This window comes from Ciona robusta, chromosome 14 (genome assembly GCF_009617815.1).
Source record: "Ciona robusta chromosome 14, ASM961781v2".
NCBI lineage: Eukaryota > Metazoa > Chordata > Ascidiacea > Phlebobranchia > Cionidae > Ciona > Ciona robusta.
Window position 1 is genome coordinate 4,167,232 of NC_143248.1, and position 25,586 is coordinate 4,192,817.

At 33.9% G+C, this 25,586-nt stretch overlaps 4 protein-coding genes across 6 annotated transcripts; 1 reads left to right on the forward strand and 3 right to left on the reverse strand.

Annotated features, from left to right (window-relative positions):
- Positions 1-885: 885 nt before the first annotated feature.
- On the forward strand, positions 886-7,346 carry LOC149725128 (transmembrane protein 184C-like). 2 transcript variants are annotated; one of them, XM_089892200.1, is made up of 10 exons: positions 888-1,084; positions 1,611-1,729; positions 2,161-2,328; positions 2,826-2,978; positions 3,344-3,468; positions 4,269-4,362; positions 4,792-4,904; positions 5,149-5,261; positions 6,000-6,152; positions 6,545-7,346. In XM_089892200.1, the coding sequence occupies exons 1-10, from the start codon at positions 1,054-1,056 to the stop codon at positions 6,799-6,801; spliced, it is 1,326 nt and encodes a 441-aa protein (XP_089748326.1). In that variant the 5' UTR covers positions 888-1,053; the 3' UTR covers positions 6,802-7,346. The 2 variants fall into 2 exon arrangements, with proteins under 2 accessions (XP_089748327.1, XP_089748326.1); XM_089892201.1 differs by lacking the exon at positions 2,826-2,978 and having other exon boundaries at positions 886-1,084.
- A 131-nt stretch (positions 7,347-7,477) lies between these two features.
- Positions 7,478-15,534, reverse strand: LOC149725129 (uncharacterized). 2 transcript variants are annotated; one of them, XM_089892192.1, is made up of 14 exons: positions 14,980-15,534; positions 14,284-14,423; positions 13,715-13,890; positions 13,100-13,212; positions 12,499-12,638; positions 12,056-12,247; positions 11,596-11,707; positions 11,100-11,242; positions 10,428-10,664; positions 9,842-10,046; positions 9,194-9,339; positions 8,543-8,734; positions 7,924-8,110; positions 7,478-7,805 (listed from the first exon to the last, which is right to left on the reverse strand). In XM_089892192.1, exons 1-13 carry the CDS (start codon positions 15,062-15,064, stop codon positions 7,949-7,951), a joined length of 2,043 nt encoding a protein of 680 aa, XP_089748318.1. In that variant the 5' UTR covers positions 15,065-15,534; the 3' UTR covers positions 7,478-7,805; positions 7,924-7,948. The 2 variants fall into 2 exon arrangements, with proteins under 2 accessions (XP_089748318.1, XP_089748317.1); XM_089892191.1 differs by lacking the exon at positions 7,478-7,805 and having other exon boundaries at positions 7,892-8,110.
- A 196-nt stretch (positions 15,535-15,730) lies between these two features.
- Positions 15,731-22,135, reverse strand: LOC149725130 (coiled-coil domain-containing protein 22 homolog). Its single transcript, XM_089892194.1, has 15 exons — positions 21,965-22,135; positions 21,767-21,888; positions 21,109-21,285; positions 20,556-20,723; positions 20,183-20,295; positions 19,676-19,751; positions 19,297-19,409; positions 18,936-19,013; positions 18,376-18,591; positions 17,826-17,945; positions 17,327-17,443; positions 17,098-17,199; positions 16,666-16,869; positions 16,246-16,380; positions 15,731-16,037 (listed from the first exon to the last, which is right to left on the reverse strand). The coding sequence occupies exons 1-15, from the start codon at positions 22,012-22,014 to the stop codon at positions 15,924-15,926; spliced, it is 1,905 nt and encodes a 634-aa protein (XP_089748320.1). The 5' UTR covers positions 22,015-22,135; the 3' UTR covers positions 15,731-15,923.
- Positions 22,040-25,125, reverse strand: LOC149725131 (uncharacterized). Its single transcript, XM_089892190.1, has one exon. It carries the CDS (start codon positions 24,730-24,732, stop codon positions 22,621-22,623), a length of 2,112 nt encoding a protein of 703 aa, XP_089748316.1. The 5' UTR covers positions 24,733-25,125; the 3' UTR covers positions 22,040-22,620.
- Between the last annotated feature and the right edge of the window lie 461 nt (positions 25,126-25,586).

Genomic DNA, 25,586 nt, shown 5'->3' on the forward strand with positions numbered 1-25,586 from the left:
CTTTAATACATAATATCAAAGTATTCCGATCGCGTTTTCAACAATTAACAACAGTCTATGGGTGTCATACGGTTTTATAATTCTTTGAACGTTCTTTGTTTACTACCAAACAGGTCGAAAAAATGGAACGAAAATGTGTCCCATTCCCCCCACCCTACATAGGTACATTAGATTAACAAAGCGAAAGTTTAAGAAGACAATATATAATGGAACTTGATGATTGTTTTGTGGGAAAAACTTGTTGAGTCTAAGGTGTAATACTTGTCTTTGTTTAACCGTGTGTTGGATCCTTAACTACTTTCTGTTGCCTGTGTAATTTTGTATATAGTAGGGTGGGAGAAGACGTGACACCTTCAGCACATAATTTCCAAATATCCTGATCGTGCTTTAAACATTTAACAACGGTCTATAGGAGTCGTAAGGATACGGTTGTGTAATTCTTTAAATGTTCTTTGTTTGCTACTAAACGGGAGGAGAAAATAGAACGAAAAGGTGTCCCATCTTCCCCCACCATACTATATTATATTTCAATACTTATGGTACTGTGGAATAAGATAGAATACCAATGGCACCAATAACCCATATATCCCGATCGTGTTTTAAACAAATAACAACGCGAGTTCCCGGTGCTACGGTTATACATTTCTGTAAATTTTTTAGTTACTGCCAAACGGGACAAGAAAAAAAATGAAAACCTGTCTCATCTTCCTTCGTTTGTTTTCTCGTGCACAATAGCCATGTATAGTTACTTCTCTACTTAAAACAAAACATTTTATTGACACTCGTGCAAGTACTTACCGCCAACTAGCGATTACATTGTTTTTGAATATCCGACACGAGGTGTGGCGCTTGATCAAGACCAGCTGGTAATGACGTCACTGCTCATGTGACGTATTGTTTATAGTCCCAATTTACGAGCACGAGATTTCATTTTCTCCTTTTGTAGTTCGTCGAATTTAGAGGTACGAGATGTAAGCTATTAAGATCTAACAGAAGAATTAGTGTGAGAATACTGTATTGTAATACACGGACATAAGTATTACATCAATAAAGATGTCTACAAGTACAAGCGACGCCGCTGAAGGTAAACGATTAGGCGAAATTATACTGTTTGTTTTCTTTGTATTGTTGTGTGTACGATTTCATGCTTGTTATTACCTTACATACATGTTATGTATTTCACTATTTAATTAGATACGTAAATTCCTAAAATAAGATGCCGAACGAAAAAGAGAATATTTTGCACTTAAAATGGGGTAATGGTAATGTGTCAACCCTGGCCCAAGTTCCAGGTCCCTTCCACAACGTTTACTACATGGTAACTCATAAGCACGAGGTGTATGAAACAGAACATCCGTGTTATGACGACTGTTGTTGCCCCAGCATGCGAGGATAAAAAGTTAGGTAACTCATAAGCGGGCACATGGTGTGTGCAACAAAACCTGTGTTATAATGACTGTCATTCCCCATGCGAGGATAAAGCAATTTGTAGTGTTATGCCTTTAGAGATTCATTCTGCAATAACTTTATGAAGTGATGGGTCAACCCTGCCATAAATCCCAGGCTGTGTGTAAAACATAACATCCGCATTATAACGACTGTCGTTTCAGGAACGCGAATGATTTTAAGAGGATGGAGATATTGGATTCGACCGATTGTGGTTTTACTTTACGCAGCCATCTTACTGGTTGCTCTACCATTGTTAGTTGTGGATCTTGTGCAAGATAAGGTGAAGATCTGATCTATGACTTTTTTCCGTTTGGGCATGAGGTGTATGAAACAGAACACCCGTGTTATAAATTCTGCTCTTGCTCTGCTCTGCTCTGCCAAGATAAATAAGTTAGAAATGACTTTTTGATGTATTTTAAACATTGCACATGTAATGGAAAAGTGGCAATTAGGTTGTCTGAAATGTTATGTTGATATATTAATAGAACTATTTTCTGCTAACAATAAGCTATAGCGAGGCTCTGTCTGTCTTTGTATAATCTGTAACTTTATAATTTTAATGCTTTCGATTGTTATTTTGCTGCTAATTTTCTTCTCTTCGCTGCTGTATTTAAAGAGATATATACATAAAATTTATGTTATTTTCGTTAAAAAATCGTTTTCAGGTCTCGTTGTCTGCCTATATAAACTAACTAACATAAACCTTTCCAGGCCAAACCCCTCACTCTTGCATGGTTTATTGCTGGCATATTTGTCATTGTAACGATCCCAATATCCCTATGGACAATACTACACCATCTTATTTACTTTACGCAACCTGAACTACAGAAACCAATCATGAGAATACTATGGATGGTGCCAATATATGCCATTGACTGTGTAAGTTTAACATATAATGATAAAGTCACAAATAAATTAATGGGTGGTATAGAAAAAAACTTTTTCTATAACAAAAATTTCTATAACAAAAAAAAGTTTTTATTTAAATGTTTTTTTGTTTTTCCACTGGCTGCGCTCCTGATAACGGATGTTTCTGATTTACCTCAAGAGTCTCCTGACATGCTGTATTTTATGATCTTGCCCATATAGAATAAAATGATAGGTCTCCTTATTCTGTCATAAAACATTTCTACATATGAACTGTAATTTAAACTAAACGCCCAAAGTACCTATGATTTAGACTGGAATTCCAAAAACACTGTGATTTAGTGTTAAGACCTAACCACCTGTGATTTAAATTTGTTTTATCAAGTTTTCCAAGCAATTTTGTGACTATACTGTTTTTTCAATACAATTTTGTAGCTATACTGTTTTTTCGAAACACTTTTTTAAATTTTGTAACTATACAGCCTTTTTACAATTCTTATTATTTTCAGTGGTTTGCCATTAAGTTTCCAAAATTGGCAATTTACTTTGACACAGTTCGCGAATGTTATGAGGCATATGTCATCTACAGTTTCATGGTTTACTTGCTAAACTACCTCACGAGGGAATATGAGCTAGCTGGAACATTAGGGAATAAACCGCAGGTGTCTGTCCTTCTGAATAAATTCTGTGTGATTCTTAGTTTTTTAGCTGCAACAGTTTCAAAACAACTAATATGCTCTTGCTGTCAAGAATTTATGAGTCTGAAATTGTGTTTTTTTATAATTATAAAAAGTCTAATGCTATAATAAAGCTGGAACCTTTTGAAAGGTGTACAAATAATAATGTATATGAATCATATCGTAATAAATATGCTGTTCCTGCCAAGACTTTATAAATCTAAAACTTCGTATTCACAAAGTCTTATACTATAATATACGCGGTACCTTTTAAAATTCTATCAACCTTAATAATAATGAAACATATATTTTTATAATTATCTAATATAATTTTACCTTTTGTTTTTCAGCGCAAACATATTTTCCCATTTTGTTGTTTACCCCCATGGCCAATGGGTGGGATTTTCATTCAAACTTGCAAGAGGGGGGTGTTGCAATATACACTGATTCGACCAGTTACAACAATTATTGCACTGTACGTACAAGATTATATGTTAATAATTCGTTTTATGTGACTTTTGCGTACAAACTTATGTGTTAAAAATTTGTTATGTGTGACTTACTTTTAAGGCTTTAAAAATCAGTTGTATTCTGGGTGTTAGGGATAGTATAATAAGCTATACTGCCATAAATCTCATATGTTATGTCGAATCATGAAAATTGCACTATATGGAGTTTGAATTTTCGGTAATGGATAAAAGCAACAAAATTTTTTGGTTAAAAACAGAAGTATTTTTTCTGCTTCATAATAGCTTTTGTAAATATATATAAATATTTTCCACTGGGTTAAAGAGAAAATCTTTCAGTCCATTCAGTCAATAAAAGTCACATGAAGCTAATCACATGTCACATGAAAGTGTGGTATGTGATTGTTAAGCACTGAGTATATTTACTGTGTACTTGTCATATGCAAACATTCATTATATGGGATTTGTCCTTGGGCAAGACCCTTAACAGCAGTTGCTCCAACCCAGTGGTCACTAATAGGTTGTATAAATTGTCAGGCATATATTAAATAATAAATTACCTACAAAGTTACATACATGGTAACTTGTAAGTTGGCACACACAGGTGTATGAAACAGAACACCCATGTTATAGTGATTGTCGTTGCTCGCCACACGAGGATAAACAAGTTATATACATGGTAACTGGTAAGTGAGCACAAGGTGTATGAAACAGAACACTCATGTTAACAACTCTCCTTGCCCCAAAATGCGAGGGTAAATAAGTTACATTCATTTATTCATACCAGCTAATTCCTTTTTATCTTTAGGATCTGTGAGCTAACGAATGTTTACCATGAAGGGGATTTTAGTCCACGATATGCATGGCTGTATATCATGATTATAAACAATGTGTCACAAATTGTAAGTGGATATAATTAAATTGTTGTTTTCAAAAGGCTTTGTTCACCTACCATTTAACAGCGTGGGCGTAACTTTAATAATAGAAAAGCGTGTGGGGTTACGAATGAATTAATATGTATAGAATTAAATTTGTTTTGCCTGTTACTTCTCTATGGAAGGTACTCTATGTTAATATACTTCCCTTAAAATAATGACCTACAAAGCTACATACACGGTAATCCTAAGCGAGCACATTTTTATGAAACAACACCCTTGTTATCATAATACTGTCATTTTCCGATACGTAAAAATTAAATTTACATTTATTCATTTTATTCTTACAATAAGAACAAAAAATAAAACTAGTATTTAACTATATATATATATATATACCTATTTTTTGTTTTGCACAATATTGTAACGACAGCTTTTCCTTCTAATTCTTTGCAGTGGGCGATGTATTGTCTTGTGTTATTCTACATGGCAACCAAGGAAGAATTGAAACCAATCAGCCCTGTTGGAAAATTTGTTTGCGTAAAAATGGTCGTTTTTGCATCATTTTGGTAAGTATTTTTTACCAATTAGAAACATTTTACAAAATACTTAAACCGCCAAATTTAGCTGACTAGATCACAAAAATGAACACTGGTCTTTTAATGCTACAATGTTAAAAAAAAATTTAAAACATTTTTTTTAACTTTAAATTTTTTTTTTAATACATGACATGTATATTTCTTTTTAATGAAAAATGGTTTAATATCGACTTATGCTTTATACACATAGAGTAATAAAACAAAACATTAACAGGCAAGGGGTGGCAATTGCAATAGTGGCAGAGGTGGTTCCATTAAATAAGAAATGGGGTTGGGACACTCCGCAAGAATTTGCAACTGGACTTCAAGATTTACTTATTTGTTTTGGTCAGTATATTGTATGTCGTTTTTATAAAACAAATAGGAGGGAGGGGGAGGATGGGACACCTTTATTTCATTTTCTCGGTCCATTTTGTAGTAAACAAAAACATTCAAAGAATTATAAAACTTTATTCTCACGACTCCCATAGACCATTGTAGTGTAAAACACAATCAGAATATTTGGATATTATGTGATAAAATTATCTAATTAAATAAATAAAAGGTGGATGCTTTATTCTAGTCTATGCTTTGAACCCTAAACATATTTTTTTGGCAAAAAAAAGGGAATTACTGCAAACAGATAAAAACATTATCATACATTTCAATAAGGACATATGTAACCTGGAATATGTAGGTTTCTGTGCATGTTGTTATAAAAGAATTCCATTAATCTTGCATTAAATTTATTGATCCGTACTGACCTAAGAGGATTAGTGTCATAAAAATAAAGGAATAATGAAAAATATTACATTATTTATGAATTTTCGTGTATGTAATGATTTTTTTTTCAATAATTTAACAACTATTGCTTGTAAAAATGATATTTAAGTTACATTCATTCATTTATTCAAAAATGGAAAAACTTTTGGGGCATTTTTATATATGTTTACCAAAACAAATTTATATGATTACTAAGTTACATTCATTTAAAAAAGAAAAATGTTTTTGAGAAATTTTCGAATATATTTACTAAGTCTAATTTATACGAGCTAAAAATTAAAATAATCATTATTTTTTCCACAGAGATGTTCATAGCAGCAGTTGCACATCATTATACTTTCTCATATCAACCATTTGTGATAGTTGGACATAATATACCATGGTACAGATCAATAAGAAGCATGTTTGATGTGTCAGATGTAAGAAATGATGTTACAGATCATGTCAAACAAGTTGGTAAGTCATTATTGGTGATGTGACAACTATTTTGTGCTCATGTTGTCTTGGTATGTTTATATGCACTTCTATATATATATTTTAGTGCCCCCAGCATGTTTATATACAGTACCAGAAATTTGACTGAATGTAACTCATCAATCCTTGTGTGGCAAGGCAAGTCGTTAAGTGAGTGTTCAGTTTCAAGTGCCAGATTAAGAGTTGCCTTTTATGTAACTTTGTGGGGGATTGTTTGTAGTTATTTTATTCTCTAGCAAAAATACACACTTTTGCTTAAAAATCATGGCTTTTACTTAAACACTTTTTATCTTTACAACTAAAATAAAACCTTTTTAAAATTTTGTTTTATAGCAAAAATATAATGAAAAGTTTAAGCTGACCTTATTTTTCAGGTAACTCGGTTCGTGAAGCGAGACCGCCATGGAAATGGAGAAGTAACGGGATTTCAAGAGAAGTCAATGAGAAAACAAGTCTTCTGCTCAGCCCTTCTTCTTCAGATGGAGAAGCCAACGTCCTTGGTTATCAGAGAAGTTCAAATGATTTTGTCTCTCCTAAAGTTTTGGCGCCAGAAGAGCAAAATTCAGACTCGAAATTAAAACTAGAACACTGTGATCTAAAAGTGGAGAAAAATTCAGATTCTGAGAATTAATGCAGTGCTTCCAGATTTATAATTGGCAAGAGCCATTGTACTAAGTAAGTGGAGTAACCAGCAGAAAGGGAAGCACTGCAGGTGTTCATATGAGAAGACGCGGGCTCGTTTTACCACTGTAATATGAAAGAAAGATATATCTGTTCCATTATATATAAATATGTATATACATATTACCACATAGAAGCAAGTATTATACTGCTACTCCATTGCATTTATCATTTTCATCCCATAGGTTTAAACCTTTATCCACATTACACACAACAGCTTTTTTAAAACACACTATAACCATAGGGCAAGTATTATAACTGTTGTTTTGTTCCACAGTCTGTCTTGCCAATTCTGCATCATTTTTAACGCAATGACACCCTACTATTATTATTATTATGGATATTATATACCCTTAAAGCAGTATATGTTAAATTAAGTAAATTGCATTGTAAATTTTGATATTGTTATTAAATCTCGAAAATTCTTTTATTATTTAATAAAACTGTCTGAAAAACGAACTTTTAAACGAAAAATAAAACGAACAAGAACTGAAACACATTTTTACAGAAAAAAACGATATATACAGATTTGTTTTCAAATTAATTAAATCATCAAAATCTGCTTCCAAAATTGTTTGATTTAAAAATGAGTACATATTATTATAGTTCTGATTTCTTAGTTTTAAACAATTTTGATTCAAACTGTCTATTTCATTTAAGTAGCTATGATGAAATTACAGCTTAAAACTTGTGGGTTAAAAACAAATGATTTTTTCCACAATAAAAACAGATGGTTTTAGATTTGTGATAAAATCAGGTGATAAAATCATTAAAACAAATTTGTGAATAAAATTAATTTGTGACAACTTAAGAAGAATGATAAGCTACAAGTTACATCATTCTTAATACTTGCTTTAAAATTAACAACCATGTGTGTGTGTGACAGTTTATAAAGATATGTACAATCCATTGTGCATTTAAAGTGTCTTGTGTGTCAAACGTGCAGTGACGCAGCTACAAAAAAAAGGGTTCAATTAAAACAATAAAACAGTGGGGGGGCTGAATTTACTCTTTTAAAATTTTTATATTTATTTTTTTTGGGCTGCGCACCAATTGTGCACCACTCTCTTACCTTACAGATTAAAGTGTAAGGTCATTTAAAAGTCAAAGTTCAGAGAGCTGAGTCTGTCTGAGCAAAGGCCAACTCGATCAAATGCAGATTTTGGTTGTGTTAGTGAAGATAGCTGGGGTCTGGTAGTTGTTGTGAGTGAAGATGTGTAAGACGAGTTGTTTACTAAGCTTGAGAAGTCAACAGTGCTCTGCGGGGAAAAAACGTGAGAAAATGTGTCGTTGAGCAAAATACTTGACAAAATTTGCTTAAACCAGTGGTCACTAATATTTGTTTAAACTGACAATCACATTAAAAAGCAAAACAAAAAACATTTAAAAAATCATTCTGTTTGATACAACAATTTAGACAACCCATTAGTGACCAATGGGTTGAAACAATGGTCGTTTAATATCTTGCCCAAGAACACAACACAAGCCACAGTGGTAGCAGTGACGAGCCTTGAACCAGTAATCTCTAGATTAGAGACAGGCCCGTTAACCACTGTGCTACAGCATCTGACTGTTAGTCAAATTTTCTCTAGAAAGAAATGTAAAGGACCCTTTAAATATAAAGTACTTATATATTAGTATGTATATATAAAGGAATTAAAACTCTGCAAATTCTTAATAAAACGGGATACCTTTGCTTCCATCCCATTTGAATATTTCATTTGATCCCACATTCCATTTGTCCACCCCAATGATGATGTCACAATGCTGTTCTGTGACTTCACATTGAAGCTGTCACTTGTGATTGTTGATTTGGGAAAAACGTTAATGTTGTTTTTAAAAGTTGTTGCAGAACGTAGATAGTCAAAATCAACAGAAGGTTTCTGTTAAAAAAAAAGACACTAACTATCACGTACGCTATTCTGAATAAATTTAACTTTTTTACCATCCTTGGCGGGCAAAGACAGTCGTTATCTTATAAAACGTGTGTTCAGTTTTCATATATGTAACTTATTGCCCAAAATGGTAGCATAATTGAGTTTCGAACCCAAAACCTCTGAGGGGAGGCAGGCACCTTTACTTTTGCTATAAGGCACAATTTGTCCGCCCTGTGGCATAGTTGGAAAGCGCCCACTCCTCTAACCCAGTGAACAATTGCTCCAACCCAGTGGTCACTAATGGGTTCTCCTAATTGTCAGCCAAACATTAAATATAAAATACCTACAAAGTTACATACATGGTAACTGGTAAGCAGACATGATGTGTATGAAACAGAACACCCGTGTTACAACAACTGTCGTTTTCTGGGCAGGCGAGCATAAAGCAACCAACACCTTTCCTACCTCTACTGTGCCCCATGCAGAAGTAGTGTTAGAAACATTAGAAGCATTAGAGTTAGGTGGCTGATTGCCGAAACCATTGGTCTGTTTGGTTAAGTATCCATTGTTGTCATTTACAAGATCAAAAACCTTTTTCTTCATCCACGAATCTATGGTTGAAACGGTGGTTATTTATAAGCAGGAAAACTAATGCATCATATAGGTTGAGAAAGAATATGTCAAAACCACTAATAATAATCCCATTGAAATATATATTCAACCATGCGAGAATAAATAAGAAAACTTTGTTCATTAAAGTAAAAAAATGAAAATAGTAAATACTAGCCAAGGCACAATGGTTGGCATGCCTGCGTATGACCTAGAGGTTATGCCGTTAGGGGTTCAAGGCCTGTCGCTGCTAGTTGCTACCATTGTGGGCACATGTGTCCAGTGTCCTTAAGCAAGACATTTAACAACAGTTGCTCAAACTCAGTGGTCACTAATGGGTTGTCTAAATTGTCATCCATACAATAAAAAATTCCCAAAAAAACAATCACCCACCAAGTCACACATGTGGTAACTTGTTAGAGGTCGCAAGGCGACAAAACAGAACACTCGCGTTATAACGACTGTACAAAAACAGTTGCATTTATTTATTCATTCAGTACGAACCTATATGTTCCAGCACACGTTTTGCTGCTTTATTTTTGGCTTCTGGTATATTGTAGAAATATAGCTCTGGTGTTGGAATATACATCTCCCCCATAAAGTGGACAGCAAACGCATATTTTGTGTTTCCTCGGTTTCCATCATTTAACAAACAATATTCTGGACGTTTTCCGTTGTTGAATATTAGGCTTACTTCATCAAGATAAAACTGGAAAAAATTGAATATTGTTAAAATTGAAAAAAAAAAACGATAAAAAACGGTGGGAATAAATATATTGTTAATTTTGGCAAAAACTGTAAAAAAATAAAGAGAACACTGTTACAATTTTTGTAAAACTGTAAAAACAGTAAAATATTATTGACAAATTGTAAAACACAGTGGTAATACTGTTAAAAATTTTGTAAAACTGGAATAACACAAAAATTGTTAAAAAAAATGGTAAAATAGAAAAAATTATTAAAAATTTGGAAAACGTTACAAAAACTTTATAAAAAAAATAAAAAACTAGTTACTTATAATGTAAAGATGTTACATTGAATTGACTTTAAAACAGAAGTTTTGTGAATGATGATGTTATACATTCCTTACCACTGGGCAATCTATCTTTGCAATATGATCAAGTGTAGAAACTGGTGTGGAGCCATTTGCCAACCCATATTTCATGATGAGTTGTGCCATGTAATTTACAGTTGAGTTTGATGCATTCTGGGGCTCTGGTGTTTGGTAGATATATGGAGGGGGGTTTGTAGGCGTGCTTTTGGCAGGGTATTGGTTCATAGGGGGTGGCTGCTGATAACGCATTTGCTGAAGCTTGGCAGCTGCTTGCTGGGATCAAAAAAGTTGTTTTTTCAGTTAACTCAGCCTGTTTGCCCATAACACAGGTTCCAGAGGTAATGGGTTCAAGGCTTGTTGCGGCTACCATTGTGGGCAATGTGTTTTTGGGCAAGACATTTAACGGCGATTTCTCTAAATCGGTGGTCACAGGGATAACGGGTTCAAGGCACCTTGCTGGTACTATTTGTGGGGGTAGGTTTTCTTGTGCAAGACATTTAAGACAATTACTCTAGAACAGTGGCCACTAACGGGTTGTCTTATTGTCAACTACATAGAATAAACAACCATCCACAAAGTTACATTCGTGGTAACTCGTAAGCTGACATGAGATGTATGAAACTAAACATTTGTGTTATAACGACTGTCGTTTAATGACTTTGCAAGTTGAAATCATTCATTCAATATTTAATTTTTAGTTAAACTTACAGCTTGTGTGAGAGTGTTGTAGTCTGGTGGCATGGATTTGACCGGCTGTATGAATGTTGTAGGTTGCGGGTTGGTGTTTGACATCATCATGCTTTTCATACGATCGTATACTTGTAGATGGGAGGGAGATGGAGTAGCAGATGCTGGGTTAATGTATCAATAGAATATAAATGTCACTTGCTGTATCCTGGCCGGTTAGGAAAAAACATTCTTTGTAACATGGTTGTTCTGTTACATACACCTCATGTCGGCTTACAAGCCATGATGTAACTTTGTGGGTGATTACATTTTTTGTCTTGTATGACAAACAGTATAGACAACCCGTTACTGATCACTTGGTTGGCAAATGTAAGCGTTGATATCAATTCAATACTTTACTAAAATATTATTATTAATATTATAAAATCTTTTTTATATTACAGTTAAAAACCTAAAGTGATTTTTTTAGGAAAATTTAATTTCCCCCAAAACCTCAGTTTTATAATATAAAACTTACCACGCTGTTGCATTGCTTGCATTGTTGAACTATTTGCATCATGTTTGTTAGATGGTGGCTTTGCCAGTGACACTTGTACCTCTTGCCCGTCGATACGTTGTCCATTCATTACCTGTATGCAAGTGAGCATGTGCGTGAAATACATTTTCAATTATATATAATTAACATGATACTGTGCATAATTCAAGATTTTTTTCTTGATTTAAATAAATGTAACTTACTTATCATATTGAGATGAGGTAATTACAGTCGTTATAACCTGGGCGTTTTGTTTCATACATCTCATGCTCGCTTACAAGTTACCACGATTAGAACAGAAAAACAATCACCCACAAAGGTGTATACATTGTAACTCGAAAGCTGACACGAGTTGTATAAAACAGAACAGGACTTTCATTTTTCCAGCAATGCGAGGATAAAACAAGTAACATTCATTCATTAATGACAGTGAAGAAATTACCTGAACAGCAAACATTGCATCTTCTCTGCGTTGGAAATGCACAAAAGCATAATCTCTCTCTTCGATCTTTTTAACACGCTCAATAGCACCGGGTCGAACAGCATTAAAAGCGTTGAAAACTTGCAATTCAGTTGTTGTAAGTTTAAGATTCCGAACGTAGACATTTTTTATTCGACTGGTCTTATCTGTCGCCTGTGAAAATGATTTAAAATTAACTAAAACAATTAAATAAATTCCAAAAATAACTGAAATAGGCTACTAATTTAAACAATGTGAGAACGGTAAAATCAGGTTTAAAATTGATTATCAAAAATTTTTTACAGGCAGTCGATTTAAAATTTTTTACAGGCAGTCGCAAAAATGTCTGCGTAACAATAAAACATAAATACATACACCAATAAGCAGTGACATAACGATTAACGAATGTAAAAACATTAACTTACGTCAACTTCAGGTTCAGCCCAGTCAGTGACCACTTCACTACCAAATAAAGTTATTCGTCCAGGTATTAACTTTCTACGGGCCATGGCAGCAGCACGGTGTGTGCTGTATTCGACGAATGCAAATCCTCTGTTTTGTTCACCTAAAAAATGGAGCCCACACAGTGTTAGCGTATGTGTAATAATACAACATATATTGAACTACTGAGGTGAGTTATACCTGTCTGCTAATTGCTAAGAATGAATACTTATGCCTAAACTAAAGCGGAGTTTATTCGTAACTTTTAAACTGTTCTATTCTAAATTTCTATATGAGTGAGGTTCTTTGTTAAAGCAACTTGTATATAATCCAGAGTTGGTCCTTATCCCTAACTTTTAAACTATTACTTGTTAATGTTACCTGCTAAGGTAAATTCTAGGTGTTTTGAACTTTTCTAAACTCAAACTTTTTCAAACTGTATTAAACATTAAACCTATTGTATTGCCGCTTTTACTGCTCTGAAACACTACTACAATTTTGGACTTTTTTAGAGGATAATAATGTTAAAATGTTAGCTGAAATGGAAAGAAACATTAGACTATCTCATTGTAAAGAATGACTGACCAGGAATACTTCCTGGGTAGACAATTACGTCGCTAACATCTTCTGATATTTCACACATTGCTTGTCTGATTTCTTGCTGAGTTTTATCTTTAGGAATGCCCCCAACAAATAACCTGAAACAATGAAAGGCTAGCTAACATAAACATTAAACTTACAGGCTTAATGTTAGGGGCGGGAGAAATGTTATTTTGACTTTTAAAAACAGGATGTTATCATGTTTTTGTAAGCTAAAACAGCTTTTACCCTGATGTTTAGTCAATAAGTGTCTTGGGCTCTAGGCTGCACAAACAGCAGAATCAAAACATAATGCATTCGGAACATTACCTAATGAAGTTACGTTACCTATATTTAACAACTAAAAGTGTAATTGCATTTTAACTTTGTCACCCAAGATTTTACTAATAATTAAAAATATAGTGCATACCATAAAACTACTATGGTTTAGTTAATACAAAAAAAACTGTAATCAATTATCAAGTAATAAGCTTGTAGAATACTTTGGAAATGGCAATAAAAAACAGTTCCATAACATATTATTTATATTTATATATATCTAAAATGATAAGTCGTATATTTCAACAATAAAAAGATGGGATTTCTAGCAAAATAACAAACCTGCAGTTATCTACGCTTCTGCAAACTCCGATTCGCATGCCTGGTCTTATTTCATAATTATCCAGTTGATTGATAGCCAATTGTGCGTGCTCACGGCATGTGTAAGCCACAAATGCATAACCACGATTAAATCCACTAAAATCCATCATCAGTCGCAATTCATAAACTTTGCCGATCTGTATATTTTTTCAAAAAAAATAAAAATTAAAAATTAAAACTAATGATAATAAGGAATGAATGTAACTTAATTATTCTATTTCTAACAATAACTTTATTTGTCACTTCGAGTCTTCGATTACGGTAGCGAAGATTTAAAAAAAAATATATATATATAATAAACGTATAGACAGGTTATGCAGACAAAACAACAGTTGTTAAAACAAGCTTACAGTAAAAACATATCTACATTTAGTTGGAAGAATGTAAGTGTGGGCACTACGCTTTGCAGACAAATGAGCCATTTATGTTTAATTATTATCAAGCTATCCTAACACAGATGCCCTGTTTTATACACCCCTTGTCAGCAGTTATCGCAAAACATGCTATCCATATTCTTTACAAAGTTTTACTTTCTCAAATAATGGAACAAGTTCATCTTCAAAAAGGTCGCGCGGAATTTTCCCGACAAAAACTTCACAGCCACGAGGTGGAATTGGTTTGTTCCAATTCGGATTCCAAAACTTCCTCTGTCCATTAAACTGCTGCATTCCTAACGAATAATGTAGAGTTTTAACAAAATTTGTGTAATGATTATAGGCTTTGTTTTTAATCACAACAGAGTAATATGCATTTTTATGCATTATTATGTCGTACATTTTAAGTTCTTAACTTTATTTAACTCAGGAGGTCTTGTCTAAAAAATTACAATTCATACTTTAATGCATTTTAAAGTTAACAATTGACAGAAACGCCTATTTTCCAAAAAAACCAGTGAGGTCTAAAAAACATTTAAAACCGAATTTTTACTGGTTAGTGGTTATCAGCTTAAGGATTACCTTGGCTCTGTATAACACGATGTTAAGTGCAATTGCTGTATTAGGGTGTTTAAAGTTACAAAAAAAAGTTTTTTTTTTGTGTAGAAATTTATTACATATATATATATATACATTTTCATTTGTACAAACGATCAATTAGGTTATAGTAAAACTACACCCGATTTGACTCGTGATTAACCTTAGACACGAGAGAAAGTTCGACAAATATTAGCGCATAAATTAACCAACAAACATAATTTTTGTATTATGAAAAAAATTTTAACACTTAACTGTATCCTGTTCTGTTTTCCAGTGCAATAAGTCTTGCTGTGACTTGATCAGCTGGATACTTTGAAGTTGGGTCATTTGAAGACATGATCACTAATTCGATTTCACCAGAATTTAAAATTAGATTAACTTTGATAATATAAATAACCTAATATCAAGTATTGGTTCTATAAAAATGAAAGCAATAATTTTGATTTATTTGGCGCTGACACGTAGCGTGATTTACGTCTAATTAAACTAATTTAGTACGATACACTAGTGAGTTTATTGAAAAATGCAAGCGGTAAAGCAGAACAAAAATCTTTGAATTTGAACACGTGACACAAAACTGACATCCAAAAAAGTCGTTTTTCGAAAAAAACGCCGTTGCCTCATTAGTTAATTAATTTTTTTAATTAATCAGAGAACAAAATTAAGTTAATCAGAGCACAAAGTTTGCACACAACTTTTCCACACACACGCAAGTAGGAAATTCCAAAATCCCCATACAACAATATGGCGTCGTCTACCGAAGTGAGGTTTAAAAAATGGCGGGAACAAAAACATGAATTTCTCGACCGAGTTAAAAGATTCATACCGTAAATTTTTCGCTTCTTAGACGGTTTCTTAATTTAATACACAGGTATTTTTCCACAGAATTGTTTTCTCAGCAATGTATATGAAATGTATATATAACTAGTTACATGTACATTTGTCTCATTCAAAAACGCAACAAAAAGTGATATTTTTTCTTTACAAATCCACATACTGCATGTTCAACGAAAAAACTTTTATTTGCATTAATATTGCACATCATAGGAGGGGTCAAATAAAAGGTCATATATTTGGTAAATATAGCAGCCAATCAAGTATAAATTACACTAATCATGTTTTAAATTGAAGATTATATATATGGCACATTAAGAATTTATTCATATGTTATGATACTTATAATGCAACTTAGTTTACTACTTCTGTTTTAATCTCTTAATCATTTCTGTGTTCTCTTTCTTAATTTCTTTATAATCTTTGAGAATTTTCTCCAGATTTTCCTCTGCATTTTTACCAGTTTCAATATCAATCTGAAAATCAAAGGGGAATATTTAGCCTCCATAAATATTTAGGAAAATCTACAAATTACAAAAGCCTTAACTGTACAAAACAATATATTTTTCAATGCTCTCTTAGGTAATATGTGGTATGTAGTATAACAACATACATTAACCATTTGATTGCACAACTAAACTACTTTTCAAGGTACCTGTATCACAAAAATTATGAAATAACTACCTGTCCTTCAAAATCTCTTATCTCTCTCATGATCAGCCCAGTTTCTTCCACAGTTTTTAGTAACGCAGCACAATTATCATGGAGCGACACCAGATATTTATATGCTTGTTTAGACCCCTCATCATGCTTTGCATCCTGGAGCAACGTATTACAAAAATATTACCAATAACAAACATTAAAAAGAGATCTTCTGACAACTATTTGTTTTGTTATCTGAAAAAACAAACACTTCATCTGCCATACAGCGAGACATCATTAGGGTTTTAAATTAAGTGTCTTGCCAAAAGGACAAAAACAAAGGCCCACAATGATAGCAACATCAAAGCTTGAACCCAATTCACTGGGTTAAACACGCTAACCACTTTGCCACTATTGAGGAATAATAAAATACCACATACCAATACAAAAATTCGCCCAAACCTTAAAAATAACTTCGTCGGCTGCAGAAAACGTTCTTTCCGCTCTTCCCTTCAGTCGATTCATTGTTTTCTGCACTTGTTTCACATCCTGAATAACTCTCTGTATCTCTTGCTTTTGCTTATGTATACTTGCTACAATCTCTAAGATACGTCGCGTGTACGACTGCCTTGATATATCACGCTTTACAGATTCGAGTTCTGCTTTCTGAAAATGGGAATAAAAGATTAAGTTTCAAAATTAACCGATTTTTAAAGCTAGTTAAACCACAACAAAAGCAGTAAATCGAAAACCAGATCTCTTAAATTAAAAAAACACAGCTTTGATTGTACAAAGCAAAAACTGCAATTAAAATTTATATTGTTGTAAATATCATTATGTATATACATATAATAATATGTATATTATGTATTATGTATGCAAATAGTATGTTACCAGTTGTTTGGTTAGTTGGTCTTTTAGTTTGGTTTCTTCTGCCACATCTTTCATTCGAGTTCGTAACATTCGTATTTCTTCCACTTTACGCTCAGCATCAAACTGCATGAATGAATATAACTTGCTTTATCCTCGCGTGGTCAAAAAACGACAGTCGCTATTACACGGGTGTTCTGTTTCACACTCATCATACCTGCTTACAAGTTAACACATAATGAGTGAGAGTTACCTCGGATTCTGTCTTAGATTGCTTCAGTCTTCTTATATCATCAATAAGAGGAACTCTCTTCTCCTCCCAAAGTCTCCCAAGTTCAACCAACCTCTTTGAACTTGCATCAACCAAACTCTGTATGAAAATATTGTTCAAATAATGCTTTATAAACAAGAAAAAAGAACATATAATTTCCACTAACGCTTTTTAAAGCCTCGAGTAAATGCTACATTTAATGCTATAACACAACATCAAATGCGGCTTTAGTATCTGTTTACAACAAGTAGAAAAAGTATTTCTTTACAACAAGTGGAATTAAACTTTGATTCTATATTTGGTTGAAATAAAATAATATATGACATACCAGGCGAACACTAACAATTATTTTTTTACGCTTAAGATGTAGCACTTTTAGAAAGTAGATAATAAACAAATATATTCTGTTTGGGTGGCGTCCTTGTTAAGAACCTAAGATATTAGCCAGATTTAGCACATTACCCAGACATATTAAACCTACTTTCAGTTTTTCCATATTTTCTTCCGCATTTGGCAAAAGTTTTAAAGTTTTTTCTTTCAGTTTTACATTCTTTACTTCTTCCTCATTGTTTGTTTCTAACTCTTCTGTTTTTATCATCAACTAAAAATTTTAAAGTTCATTTTTAATTTTTTCTTATAACTTATGCCCAACATTTATAAACAACATCTTGGCTGACAAAACTAAAGCCCAAGTAAATAAATGTCTTGTGGCACAGGACCTAAGATTTAGGCCAGAGCCCATTACCCTTACACCCAGAGTGCTTTTGCATGGAAGAGTGATTATGCATGGACCCCACCACATGTTAAACATATCACAAGGATAGATGCTCATGCTCCGTATGGCGTTCACATATACGGAACAAGCCGGTATGCACTATTTATAGTGAGAGGGAGACCTTCATTTTAATTTTGTTAAATTGTCAAAAATTAAAACTTTTTTGTTTACGTGAAGATTATGTATCTCTGGTAAAAGATTATCTCATCTTCCCCACATGAATGCTAGACAAGATTCACAAACACATCCTGCTTACTTGTTTAATTGATAACTCCACCATCTTCAGCTCTTCCTTATATTTCTCTTCCCCTGCATCCGCATCCAGGATCTTTACTTTCATTTCTTCCTCTTCTCGTTTAAACTTTACTTCCTCCGGCTCTTCTGGGATCACAGCATCTTCCCCCCCTCCAGCAGAACTCCCATCCACACCATCTTCTGATGATTCCTGATTATCAGTTTCTGCATCATCTTTCTGCATTGAATTTTTTCCAAAATAAAATTTTATAAACTTTGATAATTTTTCTGGACAAAGTTAGTTTTCTTTACAAAATGCACTATGTCCATGATTAACTCAGTTGAACTTACATTGTCAAAACGGTTTTTAAATTACAAAGTATTTCAATTTTGAATTTTAATTTGACACAGTAATGTTAACTTTACAGCATACACCATAAGATAAAATAAACAAAATTTTGCCATGTCAAGTCGACTTTAAAATTGATTTCAAGTTTTAATTTTCACTTTAATTTTCAATCTAATTTTCAATTTTAATGTAACACAATAAATTTACCTTTACAACATACACAATAAAACTACCTTTTTATTTTCATGTTTAATCAAATGACTTGGTTTTTGTGGCACTGTTGGCCTCAAACGAAATGATTTTTGCTCTTCCTATTAAGAAAACATAATATTAGTAAACACCAATGATAATATGTGTATAACATGCAATACTTTTAAAATTACAATTCTTATCAAATTTACACAAATAATATTATTTTTGTTAATTTTTAACAATTTAAAACCGTTACACAACGATATAAACAATTTTAGATGACATCACTGAAGATGGTTTTAGTTTTTAAACCAAACGTTTGAAAACGTCATCGCATCATGTTTATATTGAAACTAAGCGATATAAATTTAACCAAAAATTCAAAAACTAATAAGAACGTACTGTTGTGAACTGTAAACTTTTAGCGTGAGCAAATCTAGATTGCTTTATATTTCCTGAGTTCCCGGTCACTGCTTGAATGACGTCATCAAAACTTGAATCAAGGGGAATTTCATCTAAAAATTATACAAAGATAGATTCAAGTCTATAAGAATATTTAGCATCATTTATAGTGTATATTTTATATCAATAAATGACTGCTTATTTATACACCTCGTGCATACTTCTGAGTTTCCACATATGTAAGTTTGTGGTTATCGATTTTATTGTTGGCCTATGTTGCATTATGCCTAAAAGTAACAGAATAGGCTATTTGGTCAGTAAAGGTCAGTAAAAAGTGCTAGTAATAAAAAAGATAAGAATGTTTTCAAAGATACTTCACCTGTTATCATTGATTTGTGTTTCCATTGAAATGCTTCTTTTTGAACTTTACGTCGTTTGGAGTCCTGCCCTGATGCCTTTAAATATACATGATGTTATAAATTAATTGCAACATAACTGTCGCTAAAAATGTTGGACAAAAGAAATAAACAGCTTTGTAGGTCTGGCACCGTGGCACGATTGGTTGGCGTAACTGCCTATAACCTAAAGGTTACGGGTTCAAGGTTGGTTTCTGCTACCATTGTGGGTGTATGTGTCCTTGGGCAAGACACAGAACGGCAATTCCTCCAACCCAGTTGTTACTAACGGGTTGTACAAATCGTAAGCCACACAAAAAGACCAAAAAAAATCCCCCAAAAAATTATGTATGTAGTAACTTGTAATCGGCATGTGGTGTATGAAACAGAACACACAAGTTTAGGACTGTCGTTGCCCACCAAGCGAGGATAAATAAGTTACTTTCATTCAGGCCAGATAGGTTTTTAGACATTAACATATTTGTACTTACTTTATCCAGAGATGTAACAGAAACAGTTTGTTTTGAGTTAAGTTCAAGTAATGAAGGAGTTAGCTGGTCGCGATTCTTTATTTGCCGGTGAACGAAATCATATGTAGTCTCATCTGTTTTAACAATTTGAACATGACAGCATCATACTTACTATGTAGAATTAGATAATTTTACCTTTGAATTTTTTTTACCTGTGTATTTTTTACCTGGGTATTTTTTACTTGTGATTTTTTACCCGAGAAACCGCCATCAAGATTATAGTATACTCAAAGTGCACAGAAATTAATACCACACTTTGTAGTACGTGAGTGTTATTATTTTTTAGTAACTTTATGAGTGTGGTTTTAATTTCAAAACAACCTAGCATTCTTACCTTGACTCTTGCTATTTTTATATCCCTGTGAATACTTAGAAATATTTATTGGTTGAGTTCGAAACGGGATTTTCTTTGGTGAGGTGTGGCAGTAAAACGGCATCCACAAGACAGCACATTTCTCACGTAGAACTTGGCCAATCCTTCTTTGCAGAACACTCGCAGATTCTGCATAAAAAATCCCAATGTTAAAAATCTAATTTATTTTCTAATCTTTATTTGGTACCACGGCTAAGTGGTTAGCGCACTTGCTTTTATTCTGAGTTGTTTTAGGCTTGATGCTGCTACCTGCTACCATTGTGGGCGTATGTGTCCTTGGGCAAGACAATTAGTAGCCATTGCACAAACCCAGTGGTCACTAATGGGTTGTCTAAATTGTCAGCTTTACATTACAAAAAATGAACAAATTCTTTCAAAATAAATTATCACTTTACATACCAATAACCCACAAGCACGATGTGTAAAAAGGTCAAATAGAACCCGTACTATATCGCCTGTGGTTGCCCCACCAAGCAAGGATAAATAATTTACATTCATTCCTATGCATGCAGACCTATATCTTCTTTAACTCCTTCTTTTCTTGGAAGTTTTTCGACGAGGAACATAAATATCTGTCGCACATCTCGCTCAGCTGAGTACAGAAAGGTCTGGTATCCGACATCGCCACGGTAACCTGCTTCCTTACATGCATTGGCGATAGAAGTACCAACTCGAAATCGAGCCGACATCCCTAAAGAAGTTTATATATATATATAAACAAATTAAAAAATGCATTCAAAAATATATAGCCTATATATATATATATATACAGTGGCGCAGCCAGGGGGGTTAGAGTGTCTAAAAAAAAATTTAAAAAAAATATTTTTGAAATTTTTTTGATTAAAACCACCCCCTCTTATTTTTATTTCTGAGTGTGCTACTGTTTATATATATATCTTTTTTTAAATATACTTTGTTGCTGCTAAGTGTACTATGTATAAAAGAGTATGAAAGAGATCATGTGGCTACTGGCTATTGTTGGTTTTTTTTGTTATAAAGGGCCAACGTTCCGTCTGCCATATAGCAAGACATCATCAGGGTTTTCCTGTTTGGGGAAGATCTCTTTTAAACTTGTAATACAATTGGCGTCAAAAACGTATGCATAAGCAGAATATACGTATTTTCTTCAAAAGTTTGTAAGTTCTACGTTAAATTAAAACAGAAATGATTACCTGGTGGAAAAATATGCGACATCTTATAATCAGGGTTTATAATTCGAAGACATTTCACTGTCCCTTCCACTACATTGTCTGTAGTGAACTGTTTCAAACTTTCCAATCCTTCAGCAAATTCACTGTGGAAAACAAACAGTCAGTGGACTTAGTATATAGATAACCTGAAAGGTTTTAAAGATTCCAAGGCTTGCTTACCATCCAATGTTAAGTAACGAACCAATAATGATTTGATCAACCTCTTCCATTTTTCGAGACAGAAGCAAAATTGAGCTAACGCCACAAAATACAAAAGCGAAAACGATCAGTAAAAATGTCGCACAATTTTTCACTTACCCTTCAGTGCTAAAAGATATTACAGAATGAGCAAAATTTTGAACCCAAATTTTTACAGCTGATTTTGGAAATTTGTTGTGAAATTTTGCATACACTCTGTTGTATCTATGTCAAACAGCTCCATAACGCAATGGAATATATACACAGCAGTAATGTGAATTTGTCATCAAAAATTAACCAGAAAAATAAACAGGAACGAGGTGGCAAATAACAAAATGGGATTTTTTTCAAAACTATTTTGTGTTGTATGTATGAGCAGCAGTGACTTTTTACCTGTTGGAAAAAATTAATATATATAGAATACCTGGTACAGTAGCCAATTTTTTCTTAGAACATGTTACGTAATTAGTTGGAAGTAAAATGCTGGCGCATGCATTTTGTAACAAAAATGTGCTTTTGATATAGCATTAGCACATAATTAAACAACTTTATAATAAAGCCTATGAGACAAAAATGGACTTATTAAAATACATTTTTAACAATAGATTTTTTGTTCCGCATTTGGCAAACATTCTCTTTCAATCGCTGGAGGAATCTGATGATGAAGATGGAGTAGAAGATGAGGAGCTTGTGTCTTCTTTCTTGGAGGACTTCTTCTTTTTGTTCTTCTTACTTGATTTTCGTTTCTTCTTAGTCTTAGAAGCTTTTTTACTAGGAGTTTTAATAGTTGTTTTTATCTTCTCTGAGTCACTGCCTGAAGAATTTTTTGTCGTGCGTTTTGACAATTTTTGTTTTTTGCTCGACTTTTCAACTCTTTCTTTTGAATATGATCTTTTCCTGTGAGGAGTCCTGGTTTTTTCATGAGATCTTCCCCGATGGCGGTCACGGGATCGTGATCGTTTTCGTGAGGAATATCTATCACGTGAATGAGATCTTTCACGAGAACGATGCCTTTCCCGTGATCTTGACCTACGATACCTTGAACTCGTCTTTTTATGCGAACTTCCATATTCACGTGATCGTGATCGTGACCGTCTTTGGTGTTTCGAACTCCTCCTATTACGTGAATTAGAACGTGAGTGTCTTCTATCTTTGGATTTTTTTTCATGTTTTGACTTCAACTTTTCTTTCGATCTTGATCTTGACCTAGATTTTTTTCGATCTTTTAATTTTTTCCCGGATTTAGTTTTTTCTTGTAATTCCTCACTGGAGTATGCTCGTTTCTGCTCACCAGCAACTTCATACTGATCATTATCATTACTTCCTAGTTTTTGGGCTTCATTTTGAACTTTAACTGTAGCTCTGTCATCTTTGATAATAGAACTATCAATTGGAGAATCCAAATTTTTCCCATTAACCTCAATATTTTGCTTCATTGTTTCATCTTCACTATCACTATTCACATCGTTAATGATAGCCTTTGCAATAACAGACGCATTTTTCTTTCTAAATTCTTCTTCCTCCAATCTTTTTATTCGTTCAAATTGGTTTTTATTAAAATTTTTAATTTTTTGCTGAATTTTTCCCTCTAGAACTTCTTCCTGCTCACTCTCTTCAGAATCCGAGTTATCTGATGACTTTGTTTCCTCTTCTGACTCTTCATCATCAGATCCATACCCGGAAATGATCCCTAGCTGATTTGCAGAAGACAACCGGCGAGAGATTGCTTTTTTTGCCTCTTTTCTACTAGCAGAAGTATGCACCTCATTTGCGATATCTTTAATCTCTTCATTTGTTACTCCAAGCAGAATCTCCGTCAGCATCCTCCTGACTTTAAGCATTAACTCTTCCTCAGTTAGAGGTTGCGGAGGAGTTTCTTCTTCCTTTTCTCCTTCTGCATCACTAGGCTCGGATGCAGGAGCTTCCGGAAGTTCAGCATCAGATTCTTCACTTGCTGATTCAAACTTACTCTTGTTAGGATTTTCCGACGTTTTATTTTGAAACTCTTCATTTTCTTGTCTCAATTGGTTTTCCTTTTTAAGTTTTTCTTGCTCCATTTTCTCTAAACCCTCGCGAATCCATGCAGGCAAAGCTTTTTTCTTTGCCATATCCATGGCCTGAAAAGAGGCCTGCATCATATTTTGAGTAGGTTCCCCACCCCTTGAAGGCCCAACCCATTGACTATTATTCCATGGCAGCATAGCCGGAGGTTTCTGTGGTTGAGGATGCCAGGAATCATTATTGTGGTGTGGAGGAGTCATAACAACAGGGGGTGTGTTCATTCTTGGATGATTAAAACTCCTATTATCCGGAAAATGATTCACAGCTGGCGACCGGGCCTCTTCCATATCTTCATGTAATATATATGGGCTGTTATTAATATTATCACGGTTCAAATCATTTCGTTCTCTTTTTAAAAACTCAGTGTGGTCGGGAGGAGGCGGGGGAGGATGATCTTGCTCAGGAGGAGGATGAGAGTGGAAGTTCTGTGGAGGACCTTGCCAGTTTTGAGGTTGTTGAAACTGAGGACTATTCCAGTTGTTATTATTCCACATTTGATTATTCCAATTTTGTTGGGGCATAGGCGGCTGCTGTGGCTGATTCATTAACTCAGGGGGTTGTGGAGGCCTTTCTGCATTATTTTGCATCCATGCTTGCGCCAAAGCTGCCCAATCGACATCCGCACCTGTTTGCTGGGGCGGCATTTGTCCCCCAGGGCCTGGCCATTGGGGAAACGGGTTGTGCCACATTTTTGTAAAAGCTAGCAATCGCCGACTTTGCTCAAGGTGTTAATTTACGCATTTATAATCAGAATTAGCGTTAGGTGGGTTATACAAACTACCCTACAGGCTGATACTGAAGGTACAGCTCTAAACAAAAAAGGTGAAGGTGAAGAATGCTCCCTTACGTTATCTGCTAACCAGGTAACCGCGAACCGCCAAACGTAACAACCAGTCCAGTCAACTACCAACCGACCTTAAGCCCCTACCCGCCTTGCCGCCTACCCCTGCTGGCCTCTAACTATGAAACCTCCAACGATTTTTGCCTAAAATCTAAACTGTAACGGAAAAAATTTCACCAGTGACAAGACAAGGAGCAGACTGAAACAGAAGCTAGTCGTCAGACTCAGAATTATTTTTGCTTACATATACAATTCAGGTTAACAGCGAAATCGCGGTTTATAACATAGAAATATAATACAAACAATCGCTGCATTCACTTTTCTATGTTGATTATATGATAAATTTTAAATTGGTAATTATTTTTTGGCCTACCAAACAGAAAGTGCATAAATATTCATGTTTAATTTATAAAAAGTGTTGTTGTTTTTTTTTTATTTATAGATGTATTTTGGTCCAGAATCCAGAACCCATAAGTAGTTCTGAAGCAAAATATATAAAAGATTTGCTGCCTCATTGCTGTTAAATACCACCATATAGCTGAACAACACACTAACACTTCGCGCACCATTAAAACAATGTAATTAATGAACGCAATATCTGTGCACTCATCCTAACTATTGTGGAATAACTTAGCTTAACTTTTTCCACAAATGATAACTCGCTTCATACCCTTTTTTCTGTTTCTGATCATTTATAGGTTT